We start from the raw sequence: 27,759 nt of genomic DNA on the forward strand, positions 1-27,759 counted from the left end.
TTTGAGTAAATGCCAAACTGCCGTCAAGTGATTGTACCATTTTACAGTCCCACCAACAGTGTATGAGAGTTCTTATCTCTTCATCTCTCCAACATTTATTGCTTCCTGTCCTGTTAAACTTTGCCACCGCTTCTGGGGTGAGATGGTATCTCATTGTAGTTTTGATTTTGCATGAGATTGAGTTTTAGTATCTAGGAAACCAGCTGCAAAATAATGATTTGAAAATTTTACCTACATATCAATTTATTAGTTTTTAAATCTAAGAGTTTTGGAAAGTTTATATAGTGGAGAGAGTGTTAAATAAGAAATCATACATTTATAAAAATGTCAAATATTGCAAATGGAGCTTATTATGGTGTGAAAGAATTGCACTGAGCATTTTGAAAATAGCAAGGGTGCCTGTTTCACAAACTAAAACAGCATTTTTTTTATTAAACTAGATAGTTTTATTATAATAGAATGGGAACTTAATAAAGACTAGAAACTGTCTTGTGTAAAAAATACTTTTTTTGTTTATTCAACCCAAGCCGTGAAAGTAAAAATAATAAATCTTTGTTTTTCTTGAAAGCTGGAGATACAGATGATCCACCCAGGATTACTCAGAATCCTGTTATCAACGGGAACGTGGCCATGAGTGACGGGCATAACAACACAGAGGAAGACATGGAGGACGGTGAGTTGATGTGGTCTGCTTATTTGCTGTGAGCAGACAACTTGTGGAAACACAGACATCTGGGATCCGTATTTCTGCCTTGAGTACATCTGGGTTTCTTAAGAGTAACTTGTTTTCAAGAGCTCATGCCTCTGGAAAATTTGTGAGCCCATTGGGGTTTTTAATCACAAGGTTGCCTGCAAATGCCAAGGTAGCTTGGTTCTCCCCAGCCTCGTGAGAAGACTGAAACACAGGAGTTTGTAATGGGTGGCTCTTTACTCATGCTTATCATTTTTCTGCATCCTGTTTAAAAGAAGAAACACAATCCTCCTCTCATTTCTTTTCTGTTTGCAGCAAGAACTGGGCTTTTCTTTCACATTTTCATGTAGTTTGTCTATGACTCCTTTGGAGCCTGTAAACTCACAGAAGCCTGAGCGTCCAGCTGTGACTTCATTCACCAGCACTGAGGTTTTGGTGTGTCTTCAGCTCGAACCCGCCTACGTCCTTGTCCACACACGCATGGCCATTTTGTGCCTAAGGGGTATACCTTTTATTGCAGTTGATCAGATCTCGTGCTAAACCACCAGGAATCCCTTCTGCAGCCACACCCCCTGCCCAGCACCCCCCTCTGGAATTTCTGCAGTCTCGCTGTGTACTGTGAAAGCGGGTTCTGTCGCAAGCACGTCCACCCATCCTTGGGAGGGGTGTGTCCTCCCAGGGGGAGTAACAGTTGCAAGAGACCGTCAGTCACAGACGCTCCACCAGAATGACTGCTGTCCAGACCTCCTGCCAAAAGTAGTAGAGCAGATGTGGCCTTGAGGCCCAGAGAGACCTAGAGTCAGTGTTGGCACCAGTGTGGTGGATTCCACTAGGGTTCCCAAGCCTTGTCATAGACATATCACTGAGGTTTGAGGAAATTACTGTACAAGAGCCATTTGGGGACTTTTTGGACAGGCCTTTTCAGTTTAAAAAAAAAATGCAAGGCCTGGGCTTTTTCTCTACTTTCCCCACTTAACCAAAGCCCCCCCCCCCATATAAGACTGGCATTAGGATGGGCACTGGAGTAGCTTTGCCCTTGATGGTGGCTTTTGCACCATCAGAAGGCAGTGGACCCTCCAGGAGCAGAGCAGGTGTATCTGATGACTAGTGGGCACACACCACCTGTAGTATAAGGAAGCGCTATGTGGGTGTCACTGTATCTGGGTAACTGGGAGCCTTTCTTTGGATGAAATATCAGTTTTGCTGGATACAGAGCATCCATTCTTTCTCCTTACTTACTTTTAAAAAATAAAATTATTTTAACTTGCAGGAAGTTAAAAAAAATCAGCACATGGAATCTGGTGTGCTGTTTCTGCATGTTATCCCAGTCGGACTACTCAGCCTGCTCTCTGGGGCAGAGGCAGGTTTGAAGCCTGCATGTGTGTGTTGTGTTGGATTTTTGTTAGGAGACTCTGTCTTGACCTGTTGGTGTTTGGAATAGTTTTTCAAGTCTAGTTGGAGTGATGTTTTCACGTCTGGGGGATTTCATGCTGAACTTGCAGATGTGAGTACTGACGAAGAGAAGTAGCTCTAAGGATGTACCTGGGATGCGAGGGAGAATTCAGGGTGTCGGTGAGGAAATGATGATGGGATGCTGTGCACCTGTCACTGCCATGAGGGAACTGGGGGCTCTGCCTTGGAGGGGCTTCCGAGTCAGTGCAAAGTGGAGTTCCACCATTGTTGGGGCCAGTTGCTACTTTTAAGAATGTAGGAATTTGACTGAAGATGGGATTGAAGGATAAAAGAGCGCTAGTTCCAGCATTGGCATGCTTGAGAGAGATGGGGTGTTTGGACCACACAGCTGCAATAAAGAGAGTCACTGCAGCTGTTTCCTCCCCTTCCTCACCTTAGGGGATTTATAGCCTCTGAAAACCCACTGCAGGCTGTGCTACTTTTGACTTGACAGCAACATGGTATCAGTTTGAATGCATAGAGAGGATAAATTTATGAGGTACTCATGGTAGCCCTGGGGGTTTCTGGGTGGCCTTGTGGGTGAGGAGTTGTGCTCAAAGGCACACAGTTCAAATCCACCACATGCTCCCCTCATATATTTACAGCCTTTGTAACCCCACCGGAGGGTCAGCTACAAGTCAGTTCTGACTCAACAGCACTTAACAGCAACACAGCTGCCCGGATCTCAGGGTCCGTGTCTGGACTGTCCCCATCTGTGACACGGAAATGGACTGAAACCTGTGTTGCAGTCTGACCAGGCCTCAGCACGCTTCTTGAAGTTATAAAAATGTTGGTCAGTCACAGGTTTGGGTCCTGTGGGCTGTCCTTGATAAAAGGTAGTTGGAGAAACAGTGATATACAGGGTGAGATCCTGCCCGTCAGCAGACAGTCCACAGAGACAGTCAGGCACGATGCTGATCCTTTTTATTGGTGGGAACCTTAATGGTTGAAATTGGTCCCCTGTCTCGCTAGAATCTAACAGCTTATATTATTTACATTGAAGAGAGCACTAATTTCTTACATTGTGAGGCCCATCCTTGTCTTTCGGTCGGAGAAATTGTGGACTGATGGTGTTAACAGTTCTTTTTCCGCCAGCCTCCGCCTTGTTGCCTCTGAGCAGTGCTGGCCTCCTGGCGGGGTCCCCCAGGTCCCCTGGGGCTCGGGTGCTCAGCGTGCTCTCTGCCAGTGACCTTGTCTCGGCTCCCAGAAGCCCTGCTCCGGCTGCTCAGGAGGCCTTGGGAAGGAAGACACAGATGGGTAGCACCAGTTCTCGGCCCTTCGAGTTCCCGATTTCCTCAGGAACTGTTCCTTCTTCTAGAAGCCATGTTGCTGCTTTTAGGCTGTCCACACCTTGGAAATGATCCCCTTGTTTCTGCAGAGTTAAGCTGCAGCGGTTCTGTCGCGGTCCCAGGCTGTGTGATGCTGTTGGTGGTGTTTGGCGTGAGGAGGTTTGAAATGCTCCAGGCCTCTGACTGACCCCATCTTTCCTTGCAGACACCAGCTGGCGCTCCGAGGCCACATTTCAGTTCACAGTGGAGCGCTTCAGCAGATTGAGCGAGTCAGTCCTGAGCCCTCCGTGTTTCGTGCGAAACCTGCCGTGGAAGATTATGGTGATGCCACGCTTTTATCCTGACAGACCGCACCAAAAAAGCGTAGGATTCTTTCTGCAGTGCAATGCCGAGTCCGATTCCACGTAAGACTGTTTACTGATGACAGTACAAATCCACAAGTGGTTCTGTTACATAATCGGAGGTCAGATATCACTGTTGGGCCAAGTGCCATCTCTCTTTCCTTGCTGTGTCTGCATAGTTCTTTTAATTTTAAATTGGATCAAATAGATTTCTTTCTCTAAAACCCCATGATGATTATTGCAGACAAACTAGAAAAATGAACATGTGGTTTTTAAGTGGCAAATAATTACTAGCCAAAAGGTTCAAGCCCACCCTGAAGCACCTTGGAAGAAAGACCCAGTGGTCTGCTTCCGGGAGATCCAGCCTCGGAAACGCCGTGGAGCAGTTCTGCTGTGTCTTACTGGATTTTAGGGAGACCTGTCTTTTGATCTAGAGACCCCTTGGTGGCCTTCCCCAACATTCAGTTGCATTAGGGGTCCACTTTCCTGTGCCTTGGTTCTGATGCCCAGAGCTCTTGGTTATAGGGCTGAAACAGTCGAGCTGGGAGTCCATTTCTGAAGTTTTCCTGATCAGGCGAAGGCCTCCATAAAGAGGGCCTCCTCCAGAACCCTGCAAGTCACAGCACCTGAGTGCTTCAGAGCTAGGAGTGACACGTAGAAGTGACAGGTTGACAAGTCGCTTCTAGAAGTCTGTTCATCTTTTTAAAAATATATCCATTCTTTATATCCATGTCAAGTATTGGCATGATCAAATGGCTAGTCTTTTCCAAAATGTAAGAGCAAGAATTAAAGTTCAGGCACTTGGTGTATTTGTCAGTTGAAGCAAAAATTTGGTGTAAGACAGACACAGTAAAGATTTTTTTAAATAAAATAGTAAATTAAACATTACTGACTATATATATGAAAACTAAATAAAGCTGCTGTCATCAAGTTGATTCTGATTCATAGTGTATCCTGTAGGACAGAAGAGAGCTGGTTTTAGGCTGTAATCTTTATGGAAATAGCCCTGGCTGATTAGCATGTTGTATGTTCGCCTGCTCACCCACAAGTTGGTAGCTCTCGCCTCCCCGGTGGTTTTGGGGGAGGAAGATGTAAGGCGTCCCAGCTTTGGAAACTTGATGGAGCATCCCTGTGAGTCCAAGACCAACTCTGGGGCTGTGGAGATATTAATGGGGCAGGAGCTCTTGTAGTCGTGTTGCACTGTAACCAAAAGACTAGCTGTTCGGATCCACGAGCTGCTCCAAGGGTGACGAACGGGAAGTCTCCTCCCATGGCTATTGACAGTCTCAGAAGCTTCTGGAAGGTCGCTGTGAGTTGGAATTGACTCGATGGCAGCAGGGGCTCTTAATGGAGAGCAGACTGCTTCCGCTTTGTCCCGGAAGCAGCTAATGAGTGCTGACCTTTGGGTTAGCCGCCAAGTACTTCACCACTGAACCACAGGGCGCTTGTCAAACTTCATATAAGGACTCCTAAGTCCTTTTCAGTCCTTTCCCCACCCTGGGTTAAAGGTGCACCCTGCCCCCAGAAAACGGCACGGAAAAGGAATATAAGCAAGAATTCCCACATGCTGGTTTTCAAGAAATGGTTGTGTTTAAGTCAGACGTGTCAGCTCAGGCTTACTTGGCTGTACCTTGTTTGTAAACAGATCGTGGTCTTGTCACGCACAAGCCGTGCTGAAGATCATAAATTACAGAGATGATGAGAAGTCCTTCAGCCGCCGCATTAGTCATTTGTTCTTCCATAAAGAAAACGACTGGGGATTCTCCAACTTTATGGCCTGGAGTGTAAGTCAGCGTGGGTTCGTCCTAATAAGCTGAGCGTTACTGCTTCCCTCACTCCCATTCTTTCTTTTTAAATCCCCCTATTGATTTTATATTCAGGATGTTCACTTGATTCCTCAGAGGGGTGTCTGTGAAAGTGCATTTTCTGCAGGTTCCAAGCGGACTCTTTCAGCAGTCATCTCTGCTTTTTTTTGTCAGATACCAAAGGGTGGTTTGTAGCTTTCCTGATGAGCCGAGTTTCCTTTTATGAAACGATATTCATCAGACCCCATCCCTGGGCCAGGCATAGTGCTGAGTAGGTTCACGGCATTTAATTACTGCCTCTGCAGAAAGGAGATTCATCACTAGCACACTCTTCGGCGTGTCACCTTCTGGCTCTCTAACCCGAGTTCCCCTAAGCACGCTGGTAGGCAGACACTGGAGTTCCACCAGTCCGCATCGTGTCCTGGGGCCCCACATACCTCCTCAATGAGCCGTACTTTCACTCTTAGATCTCTGTTTTTGTTTTGAGAACAAATCAGTCCTCAGAGAAGTCAATCCTGGTGGGATTTGAACCTCTTAAATGCCAGGCCCCAGTATGTCTCTCTAGTCAAGTGTCTATTTGTTCTTCTGCAAGTTGGATGTGCTTTTTCCCCTTTTCCATAGGAAGTAACTGATCCTGAGAAAGGATTTATAGATGATGACAAAGTTACTTTTGAAGTCTTTGTACAGGCGGATGCTCCCCATGGAGTTGCGTAAGTCTTTAATTGGGTGATGTTAAATGGTTTTGTGCTGGAGGGAAACACCTTGGCCTATATTTTACAGAGGGGCACAGGTCCTACAAACCAGTTCCCTCCCCCACCTTAGTTTTTGCCTGGGTTCCCAAGAGGAGAGCAGGCGTGTAAAATAAGAGGGCGCTACAAAAGCATGATGATGGGGACGCAATAGGGCAGCTGAGTGGGAGCTGATAGGCCAGGCCAGGTCATGACTGGACACTCAGGAGAGCGTGGGGGTACCTCACAACCAGGCAGCCCATGACCGGGAGGGGCCGGAAGGAGAGCGGATGAGAGGAGAGAGGAAGGGAAGGCAGAGGCCAGGAGAGCGAGGCCCCTCTGTGGATGAGGAAGCAGAGAGAATGCGTTTGAGAAGTGACATTTAATGCTAACTTCGGTGAGGTCTTGAGGTGGGGTTGAGAATGGAATTTGGAGTCAGTCCTGGGTGTGAAGAAAGTGGAGGGAAGGCTGTTGGGAGGCTTAGTGTCCAAGAAGGATCGCGTGCAGAGACAGGAGTCAGGTGCCCACAGGGTAGCACCCGGGCCCAAAAGCTCCCTGGGAAGTGCCTCACTGCAGTGTCGCTGGTGATGTGTGTGTTGGAGCACCCTCTTGGCCTTCACAAGCGTGGTTCATAGGTAAGAGTCCTGCTCAGTGTCTGAGTGCAGTCATTCTGCTGAAAGGGCCCTTCGTCTACAGCAGGTTTCCCTGTCACCTCTTAGTGCTCAGCTGGGCTCTTCCAGTAATCAGCTTGGTAATAACCCCGCCTCCTCCAGAAATGGCTCATTTGATGAGACAGCAATACATGTAGCTCCAGAAGCAGCTTGTTGGTATCAGGCTAGAAAGTGTCTCCTTTTTCAAGTACTTGTGCAGGTCAGCACAGCTAGTTGACTCTGAAGTATTTGAAGAGCAGATTTTTTAAGGTTTGGAGATTCCTTTCTCATAACCTCCACTCACACCCTGCGTGCTTCGGCAGCGTGCTGTGGGCCTGACATAGAGACCCACCAGCAGACACCTGGACAGTGTGTCCTGGCAGTGGTGTCACCAGAGAACTTTAATCCTGTCCTCAGATTCTTCATGTCAACTCTGCCTGGCCGAGAAATCCCAAGAAAAGTGTTCTAAATGGAATTTATTAGTGATCATTGTCATTTTCATCCTGAAGAGCAGGAACCCATCAGCTTGGGTGATGTTTTAGTGTTAGCTTTTGTGGTTGTGCTTCTGACAAGGAATTTCTAGGTTCAGCCTTGTCCAGCAGGGGGATGGAAGGTGGTTAATGTTGGTTAATATTGCTGATGAATGTTTTAAAACAATGCTACCCATACTTGATTCAGGACTCTTGCATGTTTTAAAGTTTCTGTAATGACACACACACACACATGCACTTTCATTGGGGCCGTGTGGTATACCTGGCGTACTCCCAAGGTTGGGGCCTAATCCCTGGACCCGCAGTACTGGTAGTACTGTTGACCTTGAACCTCAGAATCACCATGCCTTTGACCTTCGCCTCAAATTGGTCTTTTAGGTGGGACTCAAAGAAACACACGGGCTACGTCGGGCTAAAGAATCAAGGAGCCACCTGTTACATGAACAGCCTGCTGCAAACTTTGTTTTTCACAAATCAGCTACGAAAGGTAAATGGATATGGTTTCCCTTACTCGCCCCTTTGCCATGCAAGCTACATGTCCCCTCATTAGGCCACCAAGCACTGTGTCCACGAGGAGCCAGGCCTGGTGCTGCTTGTTCCCCGGTGGGTTGATTAGGCACCTGCTTTTTTTATTTAAGTTGAGTTGGGTGATGGGAATTGTGCTACAGCGAACATAACATAAGCTTACATAACCCGGTGATTGTTGGTGATGTTGTTTGAGGAGTCAGCTAATTGAAAATTTCCTAGCCACAAGGGATCACTCCCCGGAGGCAGAGCTTACTTTAGTAAGAAAAGGAATAGTCATACCTTGTAGGAAAACATGAAGATTTTTGTGTCAATAGCACAGAGCAGAAATGTGTGCTCCTGCTTAGAGGGAAGCCTGTTGGCTTGTTGGCTTTTCCTGTTAGATTTGCAGTATTTTTCCATTCACCGTGATAGGATGGCATCCTGGAGCTAATACTGGAAGGATCTGGAAGCGGGTAATTTTAGTAGCATGGAAATCAGCTATTTTGTCCACAGTTAACAAATTTAACATAACAGACTACTACAACGTAGTACGGGATGAGGGAGCTATAGGTAACTTTGACAATTCTTTTTAATGTCTCACATTTCTAGGCATCTCTAAGGACTTAACAAAAATTATTAAAAAAAATTATTCCTGACCTCCTTGGGGCTGGTTAAAAGGCTTAGCAATTATCTTTAAGCCTGTGTGATGCTTGAAACCATACTTTGACATGAAGTTAAATTCTTATTTCTAAATCCCTTCCTTTTTAGGCAGTATACATGATGCCAACAGAGGGCGATGATTCATCCAAAAGTGTCCCCCTAGCACTGCAGAGAGTGTTCTATGAGCTGCAGCACAGTGACAAACCTGTCGGCACAAAAAAGCTAACCAAGTCCTTCGGGTGTGTATTCGAAAGCGGCTTTCCCCATGCTCCAGCATTGCTTTTTAAGGATGAACAACTGTACACATTTGATGTGGAGAGCCTTGAGCATTTCATTATCGCGGTGTTTTTGTATTTTGTTTCCTCTCCTCAGAAGTGAAAGCCTTTTTTAGAAATGATTCGTCCCTCGAAAGTTCTTGTGTAATATTCAAATGTCAGTACATTGACTTGCAACTACCCCCGCCCCTGGTACCAAGATTTTCAGGACACGATACCCAGAACTGCAGACAGCATGGTGTCCCTGAGAAATTTATCCTTGAATTCAATTTGAAGCCCCAAATCCTTACCATCAATTTGATTGCAACTCAGTGACCCCAAAGACAAAGTAGGACGGCTCCGTAGAGTTTCCTAGGTGATTGCTAAAGAAACCTTTTCCTCCTGGTGATGACCTTTCGGTTAGCAGCCAAGTGCTTTGGAAGCGTGCTACCAGAGTCCCTTCTTGCTGGAATGATAACACCTCTCTCCAGATAATTGCCATTAAAAGGCACCTTTAAAAAAGGAAAGAGAAAAAAAAAAAAGCAGGCAGCTTTACAATGATGATTGACTTTATAGTGTAGTTTTTTGAAGGCAGTACTTCTGTTTGCTCCTTGGACATTTGGGAATTGAATTGTGAGTTGGTGTTTTCTTTCGAAGGTGGGAGACTTTAGACAGCTTCATGCAGCACGACGTTCAGGAGCTCTGCCGAGTGGTAAGTTCTGAGCACGAATCATCTAGTTCTGACATTTCATGTCCGGAGCAGGGTCAGAACCTCAGGCTTCTTTCATGTCACAGTAGACTGCACACGCCCATCCGTTATGCAGGACAAAAGCCAGGCTAGAAAGACACAGCAGCAGCTTGCTCATTTCAAAGCCAGAGAGCATGAACAAAGGGAAAATGGCTCAGAGTGTTAAGAGAGGCTTGAGTTTCAATAGGAGTGACTTTCCGTGTGTCCAGTTGGTGTATATATTCCTGCGTTATTAATCAGAGACACAATGGATTGACTTAGGCAGCTGACCCTGATTGCCTTGCGTCGATTTAGAGCAGACACTTCTGTTAATGCCCTGTAGCCTCGTGGGCCCTCCTGTGCGTTGTCATTGAGGTCAACCTCTCAGTCTTCCAGTTATGTAATCCTTGTCCCATCAGGAAGACACACACACACACACACACACACACACACACACACACACAACATGAAATGGCTATTCAAGGTGATTGGCTGGGCAAGGTGTGTTTTCTTTTTTGCAGCACTAGCTGGATTGAATCCAGTTCATTAAATATCCATGGACAAACCAGTCAATCCTGTTGACAGGCTCAACCTCATTAATCTCTTGGTGTGGACCATTGCGAGTTAAGTTTAGTGATCAATTTACATGATTTTCCACAGAGGTAAAATGAATATATAAAATGCTTCTAAAGGCACTACGGATTACTAATTCATCCCAAAGGCTGTATAAAGGGCTTAATCTCAACTGTTGCATGTAGAGATGGATCTATTTGTTTATTTTATTTTATTTTAATAAATACCCAACCAAGGAAGAAGACTTTTTTATCTGTTTTTGATAATTGCATGCCAGGGGTCCTGATGTTTATAGTCTAGAGTTTCTTTGGCCATTGAAATTTCCTTGTCTGATTTCTAAATGATCTTGTTTTCAAGTTACACTGTGTGAATGCAACAGACCCTTTTTTTAAGCCAAAGTTTTCTCTTTCAGTTGCTTGATAATGTGGAAAATAAGATGAAAGGCACGTGTGTAGAAGGCACCATCCCTAAGTTATTCCGAGGCAAGATGGTGGTATGTGTTGATGGCTTCTCGGAAACTGTTTTTAAAGTGCTTTATCTTAACATTTTCCCTTTTTACGACGAGTACATAAGCCACCCTCTCATCTTCCTTGCAGTCCTATATCCAGTGTAAAGAAGTCGACTATCGATCTGATAGGAGAGAAGATTACTATGATATCCAGCTAAGTATAAAAGGAAAGAAAAACAGTAAGTTTCGAGTACACGGTGGTAGAAGTTTTGAGATTTCCACTTTGGGTTAAATGTCACATGAACAAGGGCTTTTTTTAAAAAAAAAAAATTGGCATGTCAAATCTAGTTGTACACAGCTGTCAGGCCAGTTCCTGGCATTCCGGGGACAGAAGTGGTCTTGTCCACACTCTGGGCACTGGCTTAGGGTTGGGTCCCTGGGGTCTTTGCCCAGTGGGCAGCATGCCTCACCCACTGCGTCTGTCTCTGCTTTCTGTGTCCTCAAGACCTTTTTGCCCTTGGGAAAGTTGTGGTGTATGGCATCCTGGGCTGCTTATAGACAGGTGGGCAGTCCGAAATCACCTGGGTGCTCCCAGGGAGAAAGATGGGTGGTGTCCTCTCACTAGCTGCCTCAAAGCCTGATGGAGGGGTCACCATGCATCAGAGCTAACTCGGCAGCAGTGGGGTGTTGGGTTAAGGTCATAGACGTTCTTTTGTCTTCTCCAGACTCTACTGTTTTGTCTGTTCTCTTGTCTACAGCCTCTGCTCTTAGTGTCTACTCAGTGTCTAAGACCCCAGTAGAAAAAGGTTCTTCACGTGTGTTATAGGACGGCCTAATCACTCCCAGCCCTCTACCCCGATTGGTCATCCATCAGTATCCGTGTTTGTATTTGTAGGTCTCTTCATTTCCACTTTATAATCTAACGATTGGAGTTTTTAAAAGAACTGCTTTGGTCACAATACACACTCCTTGAATCTGTCCCTGAGTGTTAGCCTTTGTAGTTCCCTTCAGAATCCTCTCCAGGTCCTTAGCATTTACACCTGTTCCTAGGTGGGTGGTAAAGGCGCCTTGAACGACAGGGGAGCGGCGTCTTTCGTGTGTATGTCAATGTCTGCGTTGCTGCCTCTGGCTGGCTCCCTGATTGCCTTGGTTGACTTCACTCTCTGTCTTTTTAAAGTCTTTGAATCCTTTGTGGACTATGTGGCAGTAGAACAACTGGATGGTGACAATAAATACGATGCTGGTGAACATGGCTTACAGGTAACTTGGAAAGTCTCTGCCCCCGTTCGTCACAGGTACATTTCGGTTTTAGGTGATGGGTCTCGTGAAGAAAAGCACATCCCCTCTGCACCCCTCCAACGCTTGGTGGCCTTGCTCACTCCTGCGTGGCCTCGGCAGGGTCTGGGCTTGGGCACTGGGGGCGTGCAGGCCATCAGGCCGACAGTCTGGCTGGGCAGAGTGGCTGAGCTTTCTGGCTGCCGGCCAGGCTGGGCTGCCGGAGCCTCCACGTCCTCATGGACCCAGCACACCAGGATCTGTGTCGCACACTCACAAACTTGACTCAACACTAGTCAAATAAAGTAGCTGATTCAAATCCTAGGCCCAGCCTGTGCTTGCAGGCCTGCCAGCTTGTGAGTCACCGTGTCCGTGTCGCCATTGGCCGTGGCCTTGGCTCTGGTGTTCTTCTACCAAGGTAGATCAAAAAGTCGCCCTGCAAATAGTGATTGGAATACAGGTGGTTTCATACACTTCAGAAGCACCGTGGTCCATTGCCTGTGTCCTCTTTGGATATTTTGGTGTCAGCATGAACAGTGTTTATTTTAAATCTTGGACTGTTAGAGAAGAAACAGTATCTTCTGTGTTTCACATTGTTTTGAAACAGAGTTCTGGTGAGTTAGTTTCCTGGGGTTTTGTTCTCATCTTTTTAGAGAGAGCCTGTCCTCTGCGAAGCAGTCCTGTACAGCACAGAACGTTACCGAACAGGTGTGCCTTAGCCCAGATGCCTGCCCTCCAGGTTCACATTCCTGGCAGGCGCTCTAAACACTGGGTTTCCAGAGTCAAGAGGAAAGTCTAGAGCTAGAGGGGAGATGAGGAAGGGCCCCTCACAGCCGCGTGTTCGTGCTCAAGCCTGGCTTCAGAAGCAGTGGCTGGGGGTGCCACAGGAGACGGGGCTGAGGGGAAGATGGAGTGATGTGAGTCCATCCAGAGAGGCCATGGGGAGGGTCCTGTAGCGCAGAGGCCGGCAGTAACAGGAAGGCTGTGTTGGTTGGTTGGTCACAGCTGAGCCTCTCTGAGAGCCAGTTTGAATGGGCAGTGAATCTGTGGATGGGACCCTGAACACGGCCCACTACAGGCCCCAGCGTGGAAGCTGTTCGAGCCTCTGGCTCGCCCTGTTCAGGGACTTCACGGGGCCACACATTTGACAAAGTCATAATGCTGATTTTCTGTTTAGCGGCCTGTTCCCCCCCTCCACCTCCCCACGTTTTACACTGTTTAATTACCGTGTGATAGTGCACACATGACTGAGTCTCAGTTCACTTCACTAGTTCTGTTGCAGGATATCAAGGTGGAACATTATTAAAAGGACTGAAATCCTCTCATGTGGACAGTTGTTTAAATAGCAGAGAACCATGACACAGACCTAACCAAAGCATTTTGAAGACCCCCTGGCTGGCTGCTTATACCACCACCCCCTCTGCTCACCTATGGTCCCGACAGGTGGTCCACGGTGAGAGCTAACGAGTGTCTCTTTTCTGATGTCCAGGAAGCAGAGAAAGGTGTGAAATTCCTCACGTTGCCACCTGTGTTACATCTACAGCTGATGAGGTTCATGTACGACCCTCAGACGGACCAAAATATCAAAATCAACGACAGGTGAGCTACAGCAGCACGTGGGCGATGTCACCGGGCTGTGGCTCCCACTGCGAGCAGGCGCAGCTCGGGCTTCCTTACCTCTGCCTCTGTCAGGGACTCGCAAGAACCATCACTGAAAAGGCGTGCTTTCACTGAGCGTCCTTGGAAGCCCCCTGCCTGCTGGTTTCTCCCTCTTCCCAGCTCAGGTCCCCTCTGCCTGGGACACATCAAATCCATGAACGTAGGCTCTTCCTCACCCCACATTTTGCATCCACCAGGATTTTAGATGAGTTTGTTCTTGGCCAATATGCACATGTGCCTCAGATGTCAGATTCGCTGTTAAGACGTTTGTGGAGGCAGGATTGGCCAGAATTTGCACTCCTTTCTCCTCCCTCTCTGGAATGCAGGAGAGCCAGCCCTGGCCAGGGGGACCGCCAGCAGGCTCGTTCCAGCCTGCCAGCCAAGGCTCATCCTTGCCTTTTTTTCTTGTTTTAAATTAGTTGCCCACATTTTAAAGATTCCAGAATTTCGTATAGAATACCGACTTCTGGCATCTTTTAGGAGATTGGCACCTCCAGGCCGGTCTGCCCTTTTGGGTGCTGGCTGCCTTTCTGCCTCGGATGCAGCCCACCTGCCCACCTTCCTTCTACCTGACTCTGAGAGCGTTTTAAATGGGTGCCCAGTGATGACATCTAAGCTGTGCTTTTAGGGAACAGATTATGTTTAAAACCAAGTCTTCAGAAATCCTGAACTGCTGTGTCTCCATAGAGGTCTGTCCTCTGGATCTTCAGGATATTAATTCCAAATTTGTTCTCGTCTGAGAAAACTCAAACGTGCATTTATTACAAGGCTTCCTGTTTTTGTAGCCTCCTTGCATTTAAAGCTGTTAGATTTGTTATAGGCTTCATTTTCATAAAATTAGCGTCGGATCTTGTAGATCCATATGGAGAATGAGTTTGCCTTAATGAGTAAGGGTTAATTCCAGAATAGTCAGGTGAACCGTCTAAGATAAATTCATTATTTCCTTTTCACAACAAAGAGGAGCCAGTCTGTTTGGAGTCTTTATAATCAATATAGCCTCAAAGTGAAATGTTTTACAGGGAATGAAAAGCTGCATTTTCTCAGAAAATGTTTTGCACTTTCCCCTTCCCCCAATAGGTTTGAGTTCCCTGAACAGTTACCGCTCGATGAATTTTTGCAAAAAACGGATCCCAAGGACCCTGCCAATTACATTCTTCATGCTGTCCTGGTTCATAGTGGAGATAACCACGGTGGACATTACGTGGTGTATCTGAACCCCAAAGGGGACGGCAAAGTAAGTGCGGCCGGGCTGGGCTTGAGCGTGAGAACTGTTGGAGGCACCAAACTCCAGCGCTTCCCTGTTCCTGCATGGTGGGCTTGCTGGATCCAGAGTCCTCTGTGGGCCTGAGTTTTCGGCCCACTCTCTGGCTACTGTTCCCCCAGTTGCTCATGTTTCAAAGGTGAACAGCTAGTTGGCAATGTGGACATTGTATCTGTCTCCCTATTTGTAGCAAGTGCCAGACCTGGCTTATTTTCCTTAGCTCCTGGCAATCCCCGACCCCAGGTGTGTCAGGACAGAACCCTGCTCCCCACCCCCACCCCATGCATGTCAGGGCAAAACCCCGCTCCCTACCCGGTGAGGCTTTCAGTGGCAGATGGGTCAGAAGTGGCTCCAGTCATCAACCCCAGGAACTCCTTTGTATCTAACTGGAATCACCTGTTTTCCGTGTATGGCTGAAAATGGAATTATGACCCCATATCTGGGCCTAGGTAGCAGTTCCCAGTGTTGGTGCTTGGCTGTGTTCAAGGTGATCACAGTTCCCGCTCACCGTCCAGCAGATCTCTTCTCTGACTGGCTCTCTGACCCTCAGAAGCGTGGCTCACTTGGCAGATGAACATCCACACTGGGCAGGGGGACACACATTAATGACAGCAGTAGCCGAGCTCATGCAGTCTATGCTGAGGGACCTCGATGGAGGGGCCCCACGGCAGGGTTAAATACGGGGGTGCACTTTGACCCGAGTGTATCACTATTGAAAATAATAGCTTCGTCTAGGATGTGGAGGTTGGCGGGACTCTCTCAGGCACAGGCTGGATCACTCCCCTCGTCCCCCACCACAGCCTTGCTTGTTTCCGTCGGACGCTGCATGATAGGGTCAGATGTTCCATTTCTTAACCATGCGCTAATGTGTTGGCTTCTCAGCTGAGTCAGGTGAACTCTGTTTTAATTGTCAGGAGTTGGTAGTGTGAGCACAATGAACCCTCTGTGAGGTGGAGTCGAAGATGAAAACGGGCAGGGCGTGACTCTGAGGATGTTGGATGGGGCAGGAGAGGGGATTGCAGGACCATGTCCACGCCTCACACACCGAGGGTTTGTGGTAGCTGATGGGCGTCCCCAAACTGCCTCCCTGCTTTTCCCCGCAGTGGTGTAAGTTTGACGATGACGTGGTGTCGCGGTGCACCAAAGAAGAAGCCATCGAGCACAACTACGGGGGCCACGATGACGACCTGTCTGTCCGCCACTGCACTAACGCCTACATGTTAGTTTATATCAGGGAATCAAAGCTGAGTGAGTACACCCGCTTCTCACGTGCGCCCTGCTGGCCACGCGCACCCCGCGCCTGCCGTGGGCTTCTTTGCCAGGCGCCCGTCCGCCTCGTGGACTTTCAAGGGCACCTGTGACAGTCATTCCTTTTTTGACCAGTTGCTTTGTTAATGATGAGTGGAATTAGAACCATCTAAAGAGAGGCTCTTGGAGAATCGATGAAAGTTATACAAATGTTCAGGTCCTTCATTTTTTAATTTTTTTTTAATTTTTATTTATTATTTTTGTGCGAGTGTACCGTCAAATCAGATCTGACTGGTACAGGAGGAGATTGTCCCTCCTTCCCCGGCAGAGCATCTGGTGGAGTCGAACCGTGCACCTCTGGGATTGTAGTTGCAGCTCCTTACCACTAGGCCACCAGAGCTCCCCAGGTCCTTCATTCTTAAGGTCGCTATGAGTCCTCCACGACTCGACGACACTTAACAACAAAGAGGAAGCCCTGGTGGTGCAGTGGTTAGGCTTTGGGCTACTCCCCAAAAGGTTGCCTGTTCAAACCTCCCAGCCCCTCCGGGGGAGAAGGACACAGCTGTCTTGGATACCCTGTAGGGCAGTTGTGCTCTGTCCCATAGGGTTGGAACTGACGTCACAGCAACGGGACGGAGAGGATGTCTAGTCTCAGCAAAGTGAGGGCGGCCGAATTTGTCTCCGCAGGTGAAGTTTTACAAGCCGTCACAGACCACGATATTCCTCAGCAGCTGGTGGAACGGCTGCAGGAGGAGAAGAGGATCGAGGCGCAGAAGCGGAAAGAGCGGCAGGAAGCCCACCTCTACATGCAAGTGCAGGTCAGCACTCCAAGCGTGCGTCTGAGGGTGTGCGTGAGCCCGCTCCCTGCCCAGGAGGGACAGCCCCGAGTTGCTGAGCGGCTCTTCTTACACAGACCTTCAAGACGGGCTGGAAGAGGCCAACGCCCGGCCTCACTGTCCAGCCTGGCACGCGGGGATTGTCTGCTCAAGTCGGTGTCCTGCGGATTTGGAACTTTAGGTCAGGGGTTTAGGACTCATACGCGCAGCAGTGTCAGCTGAAGCGCTTACTATGCCCTGAGGTAGAGGGATTCCAGAGCATTTGAAGGTGGAGAAAGAGCAGACCTGAAGGGCTGGTTCCAAGTGAGGGAGAAGCTGGCTCTGCAGGCCGGGGCCGCACGTGCAGAGAAGCAGGGCACCGGTGAGGAGGAAGAGAGGGCTCTGCCAGATGCGTTCACTAGTTGATTATGTGGGGAAGAGGTCCCCCCCACGCCATACCTCCCCACTTTATACAATTTGATGACCCACATGCAGCTGACTTTCTAGTTCTGTCTGCTGGTCAGTGAGTGAGCGCTGAGACGGAAATCTGTAAAGCAGCTTTGTCCTTGATAAAGATCAGATTTCTTTCTCTGTAGGCGAGGCTTCTTGAAGTTGGCTGTGAAGTAAAAAATTGTTTCCTCTTCCCCTTTTACACTTAGCCATGGTCCCTGTGGGTCTCGTTTTCTTTTTCACAAGTGTAAGCGCCATCCTGTGCTCTCCTGCATATTTCAGATAGTTGCTGAAGACCAGTTTTGTGGCCACCAAGGAAATGACATGTACGATGAAGAGAAAGTGAAATACACTGTGTTCAAAGTGTTGAAGAACTCCTCCCTCACAGAGTTTGTCCAGAACCTCTCCCAGACCATGGTGAGCCTTAGCAGGGCCATGGGGGGCTCTTGCCTCTCTGCACAGGGCCTATGCCCTGGCCTTGCCCACAACAAGGCACATGACCCTGAAAAACAATCTCGAACTTTATAGACTGTGGTCTGTGGTACAGTGAAACACTATGATTTAAGAAGATGTTTGTCTTTTTGAGCCAGATTTTCAGTATTAACTTGCAAAGAGGGAAGTTTGAGATATTGTGAATATTAATCTTCCCCTAAATTTTCCTGGTTGGGGTGGGGGGCAGGAGAGGGTATGGTAGTCCCAGCCCTGGGATAGCAGTGATCTTGCAAGTGGTCACTGGAAGGAGAAAATTGGAATGTTTCTGTCTTTTAATCACTGACTCAGTTAATTCATTAATCACTCAAGGATTCCGATGTGAGCTGAATTTGTTTTCATTTCTCCTTGGACATTTCTTCAGGGATTTCCGCAAGATCAGATCCGGTTATGGCCCATGCAAGCAAGGAGTAACGGCACAAAACGACCAGCAATGTTAGATAATGAAGCCGATGGCAATAAGACAGTAAGTGTCAGGGCCGGTGGCATGTCACCTGGAGCTTTGCCGTCAGCATGCCACTGTCCCTTCGGTCTAGTTGAACAGTCATGTTTTTGTTCTGTCACCAAAGCCATTAGAATCTTCTCCAAGCTGTGTCTGTTTTGCAAACAGATGATTGAACTCAGCGATAATGAAAACCCTTGGACAATATTCCTGGAAACTGTTGATCCTGAGCTGGCTGCTAGCGGGGCAACATTACCCAAGTTTGATAAAGATCGTAAGTGCCCACTAAACACTGGGCAGCTTGTGGCACGGGGGAGGCGGACAATTGTGAGTCCTAGACTAAACACAGGCATAGTGAGGAGTTTTTACCCCACAGCACAATCTTCCTGATTAAGCCCAAGAGTGCTCGCTCATCAGTTCCCTGCCGTGTTGAGGCTCCTTGATGAAGTTGAGGCTCATAGTGTCTTCTGGGGGAACAGGAGGTGGCAGCAGCATTGAACCATCACTTGAGCTTGGCCTCGTGCTTAGGACTCACTTGAGTCTTCTGTACAGTCCACTGACCATGTACAGCCCCCCTTTTGTTGTCAAGGGCAGGTAGTAAATAAGCCCCGCAGAAGCTTCTGCTTCTCTGCCACAGAAGATGCTGTGGAAAACATTACTGTTCGTGAGCTGGGCGTGATCTGTTACAGCTATGTTTACCTATGTTTACCGCGATGGTAGGTCAGGGCCAGCCGACCCTTGCTCTGTTGCTGCAGGGGATCCTTTCTCGGTCATTAACATAAATTCCCGCATTAACACTGGGCCAGCTTCTAGTTGATTGATGTTGGAACCAAGATGCTGTAGTTCACCATACTCGGCACCCTCTTGGCTGCCCCAGATGTCATCCTGCCAGTGGGTTTGATGTTTGGAACTTGTCTCTACAGCTGTAGGTGCCACACACTAGATAAAAACCTATTTGGTGCCTTACGCTGCCATTTCAGGTGGCCATTGTAGTGGATCTAAAAACCCTGACAGAAGCCTGTTTGTTAATCTCTTTAGATGATGTGATGTTATTTTTGAAGATGTATGATCCTAAAACACGGAGCTTGAATTATTGTGGGCATATCTACACCCCAATATCCTGTAAAATACGTAAGTCTGTGCCACGCTCGTCTTGTAACTCCGTTTTGATCCCCTCTTTCCATGATGCAGCTGTGAATTTCCGTTCCTCCTCCTCCTAGGTGACTTGCTCCCAGTTATGTGTGACAGAGCAGGATTTATCCAGGATACGAGTCTTATCCTCTATGAGGTTTGGATGGTGGCTTTTTGGTGCCTACTCAGTAGAAAGGGGAACTGCTTCTGATTGGCTAGCCCTGGGCATGGTGCTGTGGTCTTGGGTCACCTGGAGGGCCCACCATTAGAGATTTTTCTATGAGCTTTTAAGTTGACCACACTGGGTGTGGGGAAGTATTCTGTCTATATGGAAATAAATGGCAACATTTATGGCAGTATTCTACCTTGGATAAACTTTGCATTATAATATATTCTGTCTTGTCTTACAGGAAGTTAAACCGAATTTAACAGAGAGAATTCAAGACTATGATGTGTCTCTTGATAAAGCCCTTGATGAATTAATGGATGGTGACATTATAGTGTTTCAGAAGTATGTATATATATATATACATAGTTATATACTTTTTATTTTAACTGACATTTTGTTTTCATGAATCCCATAACACTTACCTGCTAACTGAAAGGAATCAAAGTTGTCTCTGGCCCCTGAACTGTGCCTTGTTTGAAGTGTCTCAGAAAGTTACTAGGAGCTAACATTTTCTGGATTTAGAATTAGCAGTGAACATTTTTGTGATTTAACTCTTCATTTAATTCCTAATGTCGTGATTATTATTAGTGGAATAGAGAATGTCTTTATGGAATAATGACATTGATTCCCTTCCTTTAAAATGTGTGTTCATTCCTTAGAGAGTGCCTGCTCAGGAAGTGCATTTGAGTCTATCTGCATATAGAACTGGACAGGGTTCAGATCTGTTTTTCATGACTACGGGTCATAGTCGACTCGACGGCACCCAGTGATAACATGTAGAACAGTTATGAAAAGTTACTGGTTCAAATCCACCAGAAGCTCCATAGGAAAAAAAGAATTGCCAGTCTGTCTTCATAAAGACTTAGAGCATTGGAAACCCTCCGAGGTGATTTCTTCTGTCACTGGAGGGAATCAACTCAGTGGCGTCGGGTTCTCATTGGAGTCCAGGTTGTTGAGGGTCAGGCACTCAGCTTTAACTATAAGTTTGGCAGTTCAAATCCAACAGCCCCTCCAGAGGGGCATTCTGCTTTCCTAGAGAGTCTAGCCTCAGAAACCCTGTGGCGCCGTTCCACTGGGTCCTGGGGTGAGGGTAGTCACCGTTAGTCGGCTGTTGTGGCTTCTGACATGTAAAACTGACAGGAAGACGGTATTCGCACTGAGTGTCGCCTGAAGGTGGCGTGGTGCTGCACCCAGCTTTCTGGAGACAGGATTCTGAGCTCAGAGGTCAGCAAACTTTTCTAAAAGGCCAGATCGTAAATACTTCAGACTCAGAGACTGCTTCCTGTTGCTGTTTCAGCACAAAAGCCATCATTTGGTCAAGAGTGGGTCTTGCCGCATGCCCTCTGGACAAGACCCTTCACCCTAAGACTGCAGAAATGATGAGGGTGTGCTATGTGCTACAGTGAGTGAAGGAAAACCCAGCTTTCCTGTAAACTTTCCTTAACGTCTCCAAAAAAACATCAGAGACTATATTTCAGCATCAAGAAAACAAAAATCCTCATCTGTAAATCAGTAGGTAACATCATGATAAATGGAGAAAATTTGACGTTCTCAGCGATTTCATCTTAGATCCACAGTCAACATTCATGATAACAGCAGTCAAGAAATCACAAGATCTATTGTATCGGGGAAATCTGTCGCCAAGCACCTTTTCAAAGTGCTGGAGAGCAGTGATCTCAGCTTAAAGACTAAAGTACAACTGATCCAGCTGCTTCCAGTGCATCTGAAAGTTGGACAGTGAATAGAGATGACCAAAGAAGATCGCCGTTTTTGAATTGTGGGGTTGGAGAAGAGTCCCTGAATATCCCATGAACTTCCAAAAGAACAAGCAAGTCCATCTTGAAAGAAGTACAAGCAGAGTGTAGCGTGTACCTTAGAGCCAAGTATGGTGGATTGCATCAAGAGAGACCAGTCTTTGGTAAAACACACCATGCTGGGAAGTGTGAAGAGAGGGTCAAAGAAAGAGATGGATTGACATTGTTGTGACTGTAACAATGACATGGAGTTTAAAGATCATGAGCATGGGATAGAAATGAAAAGAAATGAGGGTGGTGGTCGCATAGGTTTGACATGACTTTGTTGAGACGGCATCCTCTTAGGCAGCCGGACGTGCTCACGGGAACCTGCTGAGGCCAGCGTGGACTTCCGCGCAGCCTGTCACCTTGTCTGTCTTGTTTGCAGGGACGACCCTGAAAACGACAACAGCGAATTGCCCACCGCCAAGGAGTATTTCCGAGACCTCTACCACCGAGTGGATGTCATTTTCTGTGATAAAACCATCCCGAATGACCCTGGATTTGTTGTCACGTTATCTAATAGAATGAATTATTTTCAGGTACTTGAGGAAAGCCCCACTCTTTGTTTTTCACCAGACGTGTGTGGAGGTGTTTGCTAGAGGGCTGGTTACGTTTGGGGGGCATTGTCCTTGGTGGAAGTGGACGAGTGCTACTGTTTTCATGGGAGCAAGAACCAGTCTCAGTGGCCCCCATCGCCTTTAGTCTGCTAGAGTTCTGTCACACCACTTTCTCTACCCCGGCAACGCTCTGTATGAGAGGAATAGTTTTAATTACACCTTTAGTTATAACATAGTGAGTGTGTATGCCACATACGCTAGCATTACAAAAATAATCCCCATCAAAAAAATCTCTTGGCCTCCCATTGAAGGGAAAAAAGCGTTCTTTGTCAGAGACACACTCTCCTGGGCTTTCCTAAGGAGTTATTCTTGTTCTAAGCAGTGCACTTCTGGGGCACTCACGTCCCCTCTCTTCATGTCACTAAGGAACGAGTGCTGTGTCGAGCTTATCAGTGAATTTCAGTTCTTCCGGAAAACATGAACCTTCCTTTTTGCCTTCCGATTGCTTCCTCCCAGGTGGCCAAGACCGTTGCTCAGAGGCTCAACACGGACCCCATGTTGCTCCAGTTCTTCAAGTCTCAAGGGTAAGCCACACCCACAGGCCCCTGGCACCTGCGCTTTGCTGCCCGCTTGCCATGGCTCATTGACACATCACAGCACTAATCTTAACCCGTAGCTAGCCACGTCACCTGCCATGCCATCCCCTGCGTAGTCTCAGCCGTAGACTCGTCACCATCCACATCCTGACCACACTACTGCAAGATCTCAAAATAATCGACAGCCTCATCTGAGCCCAGACTGACCGTAGCTGCCTCATCCACATGTTCCTTATGGGTCCTGCTGGGGGGTAGGGGTGGCTTCTGCCCGGGGTCAGAGCACTGTGTCACCAGGCCAGGGCAGCACCACGCTGGGACAGCAGAGGGACTTAGGTGTATCCCAAGGAAGCCCCACAGCGGAAAACGCCACGGCAGGTCCAGAGGTCCAGTGCAGGTGGCAGGAGGCAGCGGTTTGCTTTGATGCTCACTCTGTGGTGTTTGTTGTAGGCCAATGATCAGGTCATTTATTTATATGCTGTTTTCTTGTGTAGTTATAGGGACGGCCCAGGTAATCCTCTTAGACATAATTATGAAGGTACTTTAAGAGATCTTCTACAGTTCTTCAAGCCTAGACAACCTAAGAAACTTTACTATCAGCAGGTATGAGTCCAAATTAATGTCACTGGGGGATGAGGCATGGCCCGGGTGCTGTGGGAGCAGCTCTGACACCCCCCCCCTCTTCTCTCAACAGTTGAAAATGAAAATCACAGACTTTGAAAACAGGCGAAGTTTTAAGTGTATATGGTTAAACAACCAATTTAGGGAAGAGGTAAGTCTTCCTAATCAGAATCTTTCCCTATTCTTGAAACTTGTTTATTGCTTCTGCCTTGTCCCAGACATCAGAAACCAAAATGTTCAGAGAAATGGACTCTGGGAAGGCGTGTGTTCTCGCCATTTTTGGAGTTAGGAGTCGGGGTCAGCCCTGACTTTGCCCTTTCTGCCTCCTGCCTGTGGGCTCAGAAGCAAGGTTGAGGTGCCTGAATCTACCAGTAACCTGTTTTGACTGACTGGTTGTGCTGCTGTGATGTGGCCCTGAGCAATGTCTCTCCAACCTCACAGACATCAGGCAGGGAAGGGTTCACAGTGCCCTTGTTTCTAAAGTTCTTCCTGACTTGTCCAGCCCCACTCTCTACTTTCAAAAAAATCTGTGCCACTAAACCACTTCCTACCTTTCTTTCACAGTTGTGATTTAGTGGCAGAAAAATTCTGACTATGCTCTATTTCATCTAGTTAGGCGATTGTTCCAGTTAGGACATGGGTTTCAAGATTTTGACCTTCCCACCTTGACCAGTGTGATGGGAAGATAGGGCCACTTGCCAGAAATACCCTCCTTTCTCAAGGAGGACAGTGACTGGGGTCATGTGACCCAGCTGGGCTTGCTTCCTCTCTCACTGCTGAGAGCCAGGAAGACCTTTAAATGACCTTTCAGAAGGACAGTTACTAGTTACTAACCAAGTTTTGTAAATATAAGGTCTGCACCTTGAGGTGACTGTCCTCAGACTCCTCCCCTAGTCCTGTGTTGAGTCTGGTTTGAAAGCCAGTGTCCCACCAAGCATGAACTCACAAGTCAGAGACTCTTGGTCACATCTCGTCTGCAGCTGAAGGGAAAGGAACCATAACTCCAAAAAGCAACGAGGCTATCGATCAAGTAGTTGGCACAAACCCAGAGACCCGAGGAACTAGATGGTGCCCGGCTGACCATTCTCATCAGGGCCACAACAGATGGGGCTGTGCGTTAATTCCATACTTGGTCTCAGGACTGTGGTCCTGAGTTACTCATTAAACCTTAAACCGAAATTACCCCTTGAGCTAGCTCATTGCTTAGCTAAATGCCAGATTGGTTCATAAAATAAGGAACACCTTTTAAACATCCTCCGTATGAGACCAAATAAATGGCCAGAAACTAAGATGAATTGGGAAGGAAAGGGAATGAGCAACCAGAGCACTGGAAATGGAATAATCAGAACAGAGTGAATGAGCGTGGTGACAACATTGTGAACAAATGCAGCCTGTGTCACAGAATTGTTAGTATAGGAGTTGTCAGGTGGAGACTTGAAGTCTTCTGTAAAGTGTGGACGTTAAACATAAACGTATCAAAGGACGGTGGGAACGCACAAGGCAGTGGGCCAGGCCAGGGCTGTGCAGAGCAACTGCTCAGAACTGCCTTGCGTCTCCTTAAAGTCCTGACTTCCTCCTGTTGTTACTCAGGAAATAACACTATACCCAGACAAGCACGGGTGTGTCCGGGACCTGCTAGAAGAATGTAGAAAGGCCGTGGAGCTCGGCGAGAAAGCATCAGGGAAACTTAGGCAAGTATTTCCTGGAGGAGGAGGGGTGGGGTGCACCGCCAGCTTGCGTGCACAGCAGCAAAAGAGACGGCCTTCCAGATGAATCCACGCTCACCCTTCAGCCAGGCTTTCAGGGAAATTTAAAAATACTTTAGATTCTTGAGCCATTTGGAGCCCTACTTCATCTCCAGTCCCCTGTTAACCAACTATAGTCAACAGGTGGGTGAAAGTCAGACAGAGGCTGGACGCGGTCCTGAACGAAACCGCAAATAGTGACTTCTGTGAATCGAGTGGCAAGGTCCCTCCCACAACATGCTCTCCCAGACCTGTGGTCCCGTTTCATCTCTGTTCTTATCATTTGACCTCTGTCAGCCTGGCTGGCTGGTCCCTTTGATGTTTTCTTTGTGAGACTAACCAAAGAATGAGACCTCTGTCATCTAAAGATGTGGGAGGTCCTGCCAGCTTGAAATGGACGTGGGGCGAGCTGTCGTACCTCAGATGCCCAGTGTTGTGGGCAGCTGTGCTGAGGAGGCCGGGCCAGACTGGAGCTAGCTTTTATCTCAGCACTGTGGACTTCAGTGTTGTTCTTCACAGTTCCCTCACCAGCATCTATCTCCTTCCCACCAATATCTGCTCTTGACATTTCAAAATCCTCTCAGAAACATGCGAGCAAGTCTTGTCCTATAGACTGGCTTTCCTTAGAAAATTGAGTGGATGAATACTACTCCCCCTCCACCTGAAAAGAGCAGACAGTTCATCTCTCCCTGTGCTTCTCTTTGTGCAGGCTGCTAGAAATTGTAAGCTACAAAATTATCGGTGTGCATCAAGAAGATGAACTTTTAGAATGTTTATCTCCTGCCACAAGTCGGACATTTCGAATAGAGGTAAACCTGGGGGAAGAGCCTCAAACCTTCGGGGCAGGGGACAGCCCTCCCAGCGCAGCACAGAAGTGACACTGAAATCAGTAGGTCAGTGTTTACTGGTAGTTGAAGTGGTTCCTGAGGCACCGTTCATTCTCTCACATTTGAAGGAAGTGATTTTAACACGGCCCCCAAGCAGGTCTAGGCAGGAAATGTGAGTCGCTGTGGAATTTCAGGCTGCCGCTGTCTCCATGTAACAATACTTGATCCCTTAAAGCCGAGTGTTGGCTGCTGTGAAAATAGGACTCATTCCAGCTAGCCCCGAGCAGGAACGCACAGTCACGTCCCAAGGCCGCCCATCAGAGGGAAGCAGGCTGTTCCAGTTACACTTCACTTACACCCCCTCTGGGGTTCAAACGTGTGTCCACAGGAAGTACCTTTGGACCAGGTAGACATAGACAAGGAAAACGAAATGCTGATCACGGTGGCACATTTCCACAAAGAAGTCTTCGGGACGTTTGGAATTCCATTTTTGCTGAGGATACACCAGGTGAGTTTGGGGGACAGGGCAGCGGTCGTGAGCGAGCCAGGTCAGAAGCCGGCATTCTTGAGTTACTGGTGCTGCCAGCCCCAGGCCCAGCTTCCGCGGCTGGTGGTGGCCCCGGTGTCAGACCCTGGGCGTTTGAACCAGCTTCCCTCCATCCACAGGGCGAGCATTTCCGAGAAGTAATGAGGCGGATCCAGACGCTGCTGGACATCCAGGAGAAGGAGTTTGAGAAGGTGTGTGTCTGCCACCCCGCTCTCACCCGGCCTAGTGCAGACAGACGGTGTCTGCTCCTGTCCGGCGTGACTGACAGAGTTCTTCCTTCTGTTGTCTAGTTTAAATTCGCAATTGTAATGATGGGCCGACACCAGTACATAAATGAAGATGAGTATGAAGTAAACTTGAAAGACTTTGAGCCTCAGCCTGGTAAGAGCCCTTGCTCTGGCCCCCATGTCCCAGGTGCAGGTCAGGAGGCAGCCTGGGCTCATCCGTGCGTCTGTGGAAGAGTCTGTCGCCTCACTGTTCTCTAGAGAATGAAAGCACTTGGCATGCATTTATTAAAAAAAAAAAAACAACAAGAAACAGTGGCCATGTCTGTTCTAGCACCAAGTAGACCTGCCATGTGGGTTTTCCAAGGCTGTGAGTCTGTACAGAACCAAACAGCCACATCTTTTCCCCCTTCTGAGGGGGCAGTCAAGTGGCTTAGACACTGCGCCACCAGGGTGATGTCGGCGTGCTTGGAACACAGGCTGAACAGGGACTGAGTGGTGGACCTCTTGAGGTGTTGGTGACCCTGACAGGCAGCCCTGAGGCTCTGGGGTTCTTTGTGCTCCCCTGCAAACTGCCCTCCATCTCACCTGCCCTCCTCTCTCCCACAGGTAACATGTCTCACCCTCGACCTTGGCTTGGCCTGGACCACTTCAACAAAGCCCCCAAGAGGAGTCGCTACACGTACCTTGAAAAGGCCATTAAGATCCATAACTGACTTCCTCACCCCGTGCGTTGAAGGCGAGGGGCCGTGCGTGGGGCTGCCCCTTTTTAACATCGTAGAACTTCTGGTACACAGCACTCTACTCCAGGTCGTCAGCAAGAGGATTTGCTGCTGATGTTAATTTTATTTTGTTGAGGCTGTTCAGTTTGGCTTCTCTGTATCTATTGACTGCCCTTTTTGAGGAAAAATGAAGGTGTTTTTATAAAGCTTGGATGCCAATGAGAGTTATTTTATGGTAACCGCAATGCAAGGCCCCCGTCAGCATAACGGGGGGAAGGAAGGAAGGGCCAGCGGACGCGGTCGCTGGCCTGAGGTCTCTAGTTGGCATTGGCCGGCTGGCTGCCTCCCGGGGGTCCCACAGCGAGGAAGTCCCGTTAGGCCTGTCCGACTTCCTTCCTTCAGTTATACTTCCAGTGACCTTTTGTGCGTCTGTACAGGCAAACCGAAAACTCCCAACCTAATAAACGGCCATCTCTCCTTCATTGTGTGCGTCGTCGGCCCTTCCTCGGGTTCACCCCCTCCGGCGGCCTGGGGGCTCGCTGGTCACCTCGGTCCGCCGGGGGGGAATGCCG

The 27,759-nt window shown here is 48.0% G+C and overlaps 1 protein-coding gene across 2 annotated transcripts in view; it reads left to right on the forward strand.

Annotated features, from left to right (window-relative positions):
* Window positions 1–27,398, forward strand: part of USP7 (ubiquitin specific peptidase 7 (herpes virus-associated)) — a 61,254-nt gene extending 33,856 nt beyond the window's left edge. For both annotated transcript variants that reach the window (XM_006895217.1, XM_006895216.1), the window contains exons 2-31: window positions 569–673; window positions 3,638–3,836; window positions 5,419–5,557; window positions 6,200–6,288; window positions 7,826–7,934; window positions 8,723–8,853; window positions 9,526–9,580; window positions 10,581–10,661; window positions 10,765–10,855; window positions 11,794–11,876; window positions 13,381–13,490; window positions 14,628–14,784; window positions 15,915–16,059; window positions 16,747–16,877; window positions 17,607–17,741; window positions 18,178–18,279; window positions 18,424–18,529; window positions 19,294–19,386; window positions 19,476–19,543; window positions 19,797–19,897; window positions 21,737–21,890; window positions 22,425–22,492; window positions 22,996–23,104; window positions 23,196–23,273; window positions 24,713–24,813; window positions 25,577–25,676; window positions 26,083–26,202; window positions 26,361–26,432; window positions 26,532–26,622; window positions 27,075–27,398. In XM_006895217.1, the coding sequence (XP_006895279.1) occupies window positions 569–673; window positions 3,638–3,836; window positions 5,419–5,557; window positions 6,200–6,288; window positions 7,826–7,934; window positions 8,723–8,853; window positions 9,526–9,580; window positions 10,581–10,661; window positions 10,765–10,855; window positions 11,794–11,876; window positions 13,381–13,490; window positions 14,628–14,784; window positions 15,915–16,059; window positions 16,747–16,877; window positions 17,607–17,741; window positions 18,178–18,279; window positions 18,424–18,529; window positions 19,294–19,386; window positions 19,476–19,543; window positions 19,797–19,897; window positions 21,737–21,890; window positions 22,425–22,492; window positions 22,996–23,104; window positions 23,196–23,273; window positions 24,713–24,813; window positions 25,577–25,676; window positions 26,083–26,202; window positions 26,361–26,432; window positions 26,532–26,622; window positions 27,075–27,181 (3,230 nt within the window). In that variant the 3' untranslated portion in view covers window positions 27,182–27,398. The remainder of the gene's footprint in view (window positions 1–568; window positions 674–3,637; window positions 3,837–5,418; window positions 5,558–6,199; window positions 6,289–7,825; window positions 7,935–8,722; window positions 8,854–9,525; window positions 9,581–10,580; window positions 10,662–10,764; window positions 10,856–11,793; window positions 11,877–13,380; window positions 13,491–14,627; window positions 14,785–15,914; window positions 16,060–16,746; window positions 16,878–17,606; window positions 17,742–18,177; window positions 18,280–18,423; window positions 18,530–19,293; window positions 19,387–19,475; window positions 19,544–19,796; window positions 19,898–21,736; window positions 21,891–22,424; window positions 22,493–22,995; window positions 23,105–23,195; window positions 23,274–24,712; window positions 24,814–25,576; window positions 25,677–26,082; window positions 26,203–26,360; window positions 26,433–26,531; window positions 26,623–27,074) is intronic.
* The last annotated feature ends 361 nt before the right edge of the window (window positions 27,399–27,759 follow it).

This window comes from Elephantulus edwardii, unplaced genomic scaffold, assembly GCF_000299155.1.
Source record: "Elephantulus edwardii isolate Elephantulus edwardi_28Jun2011 unplaced genomic scaffold, EleEdw1.0 scaffold00162, whole genome shotgun sequence".
In the NCBI taxonomy this organism is placed as follows: Eukaryota; Metazoa; Chordata; class Mammalia; order Macroscelidea; family Macroscelididae; genus Elephantulus; species Elephantulus edwardii.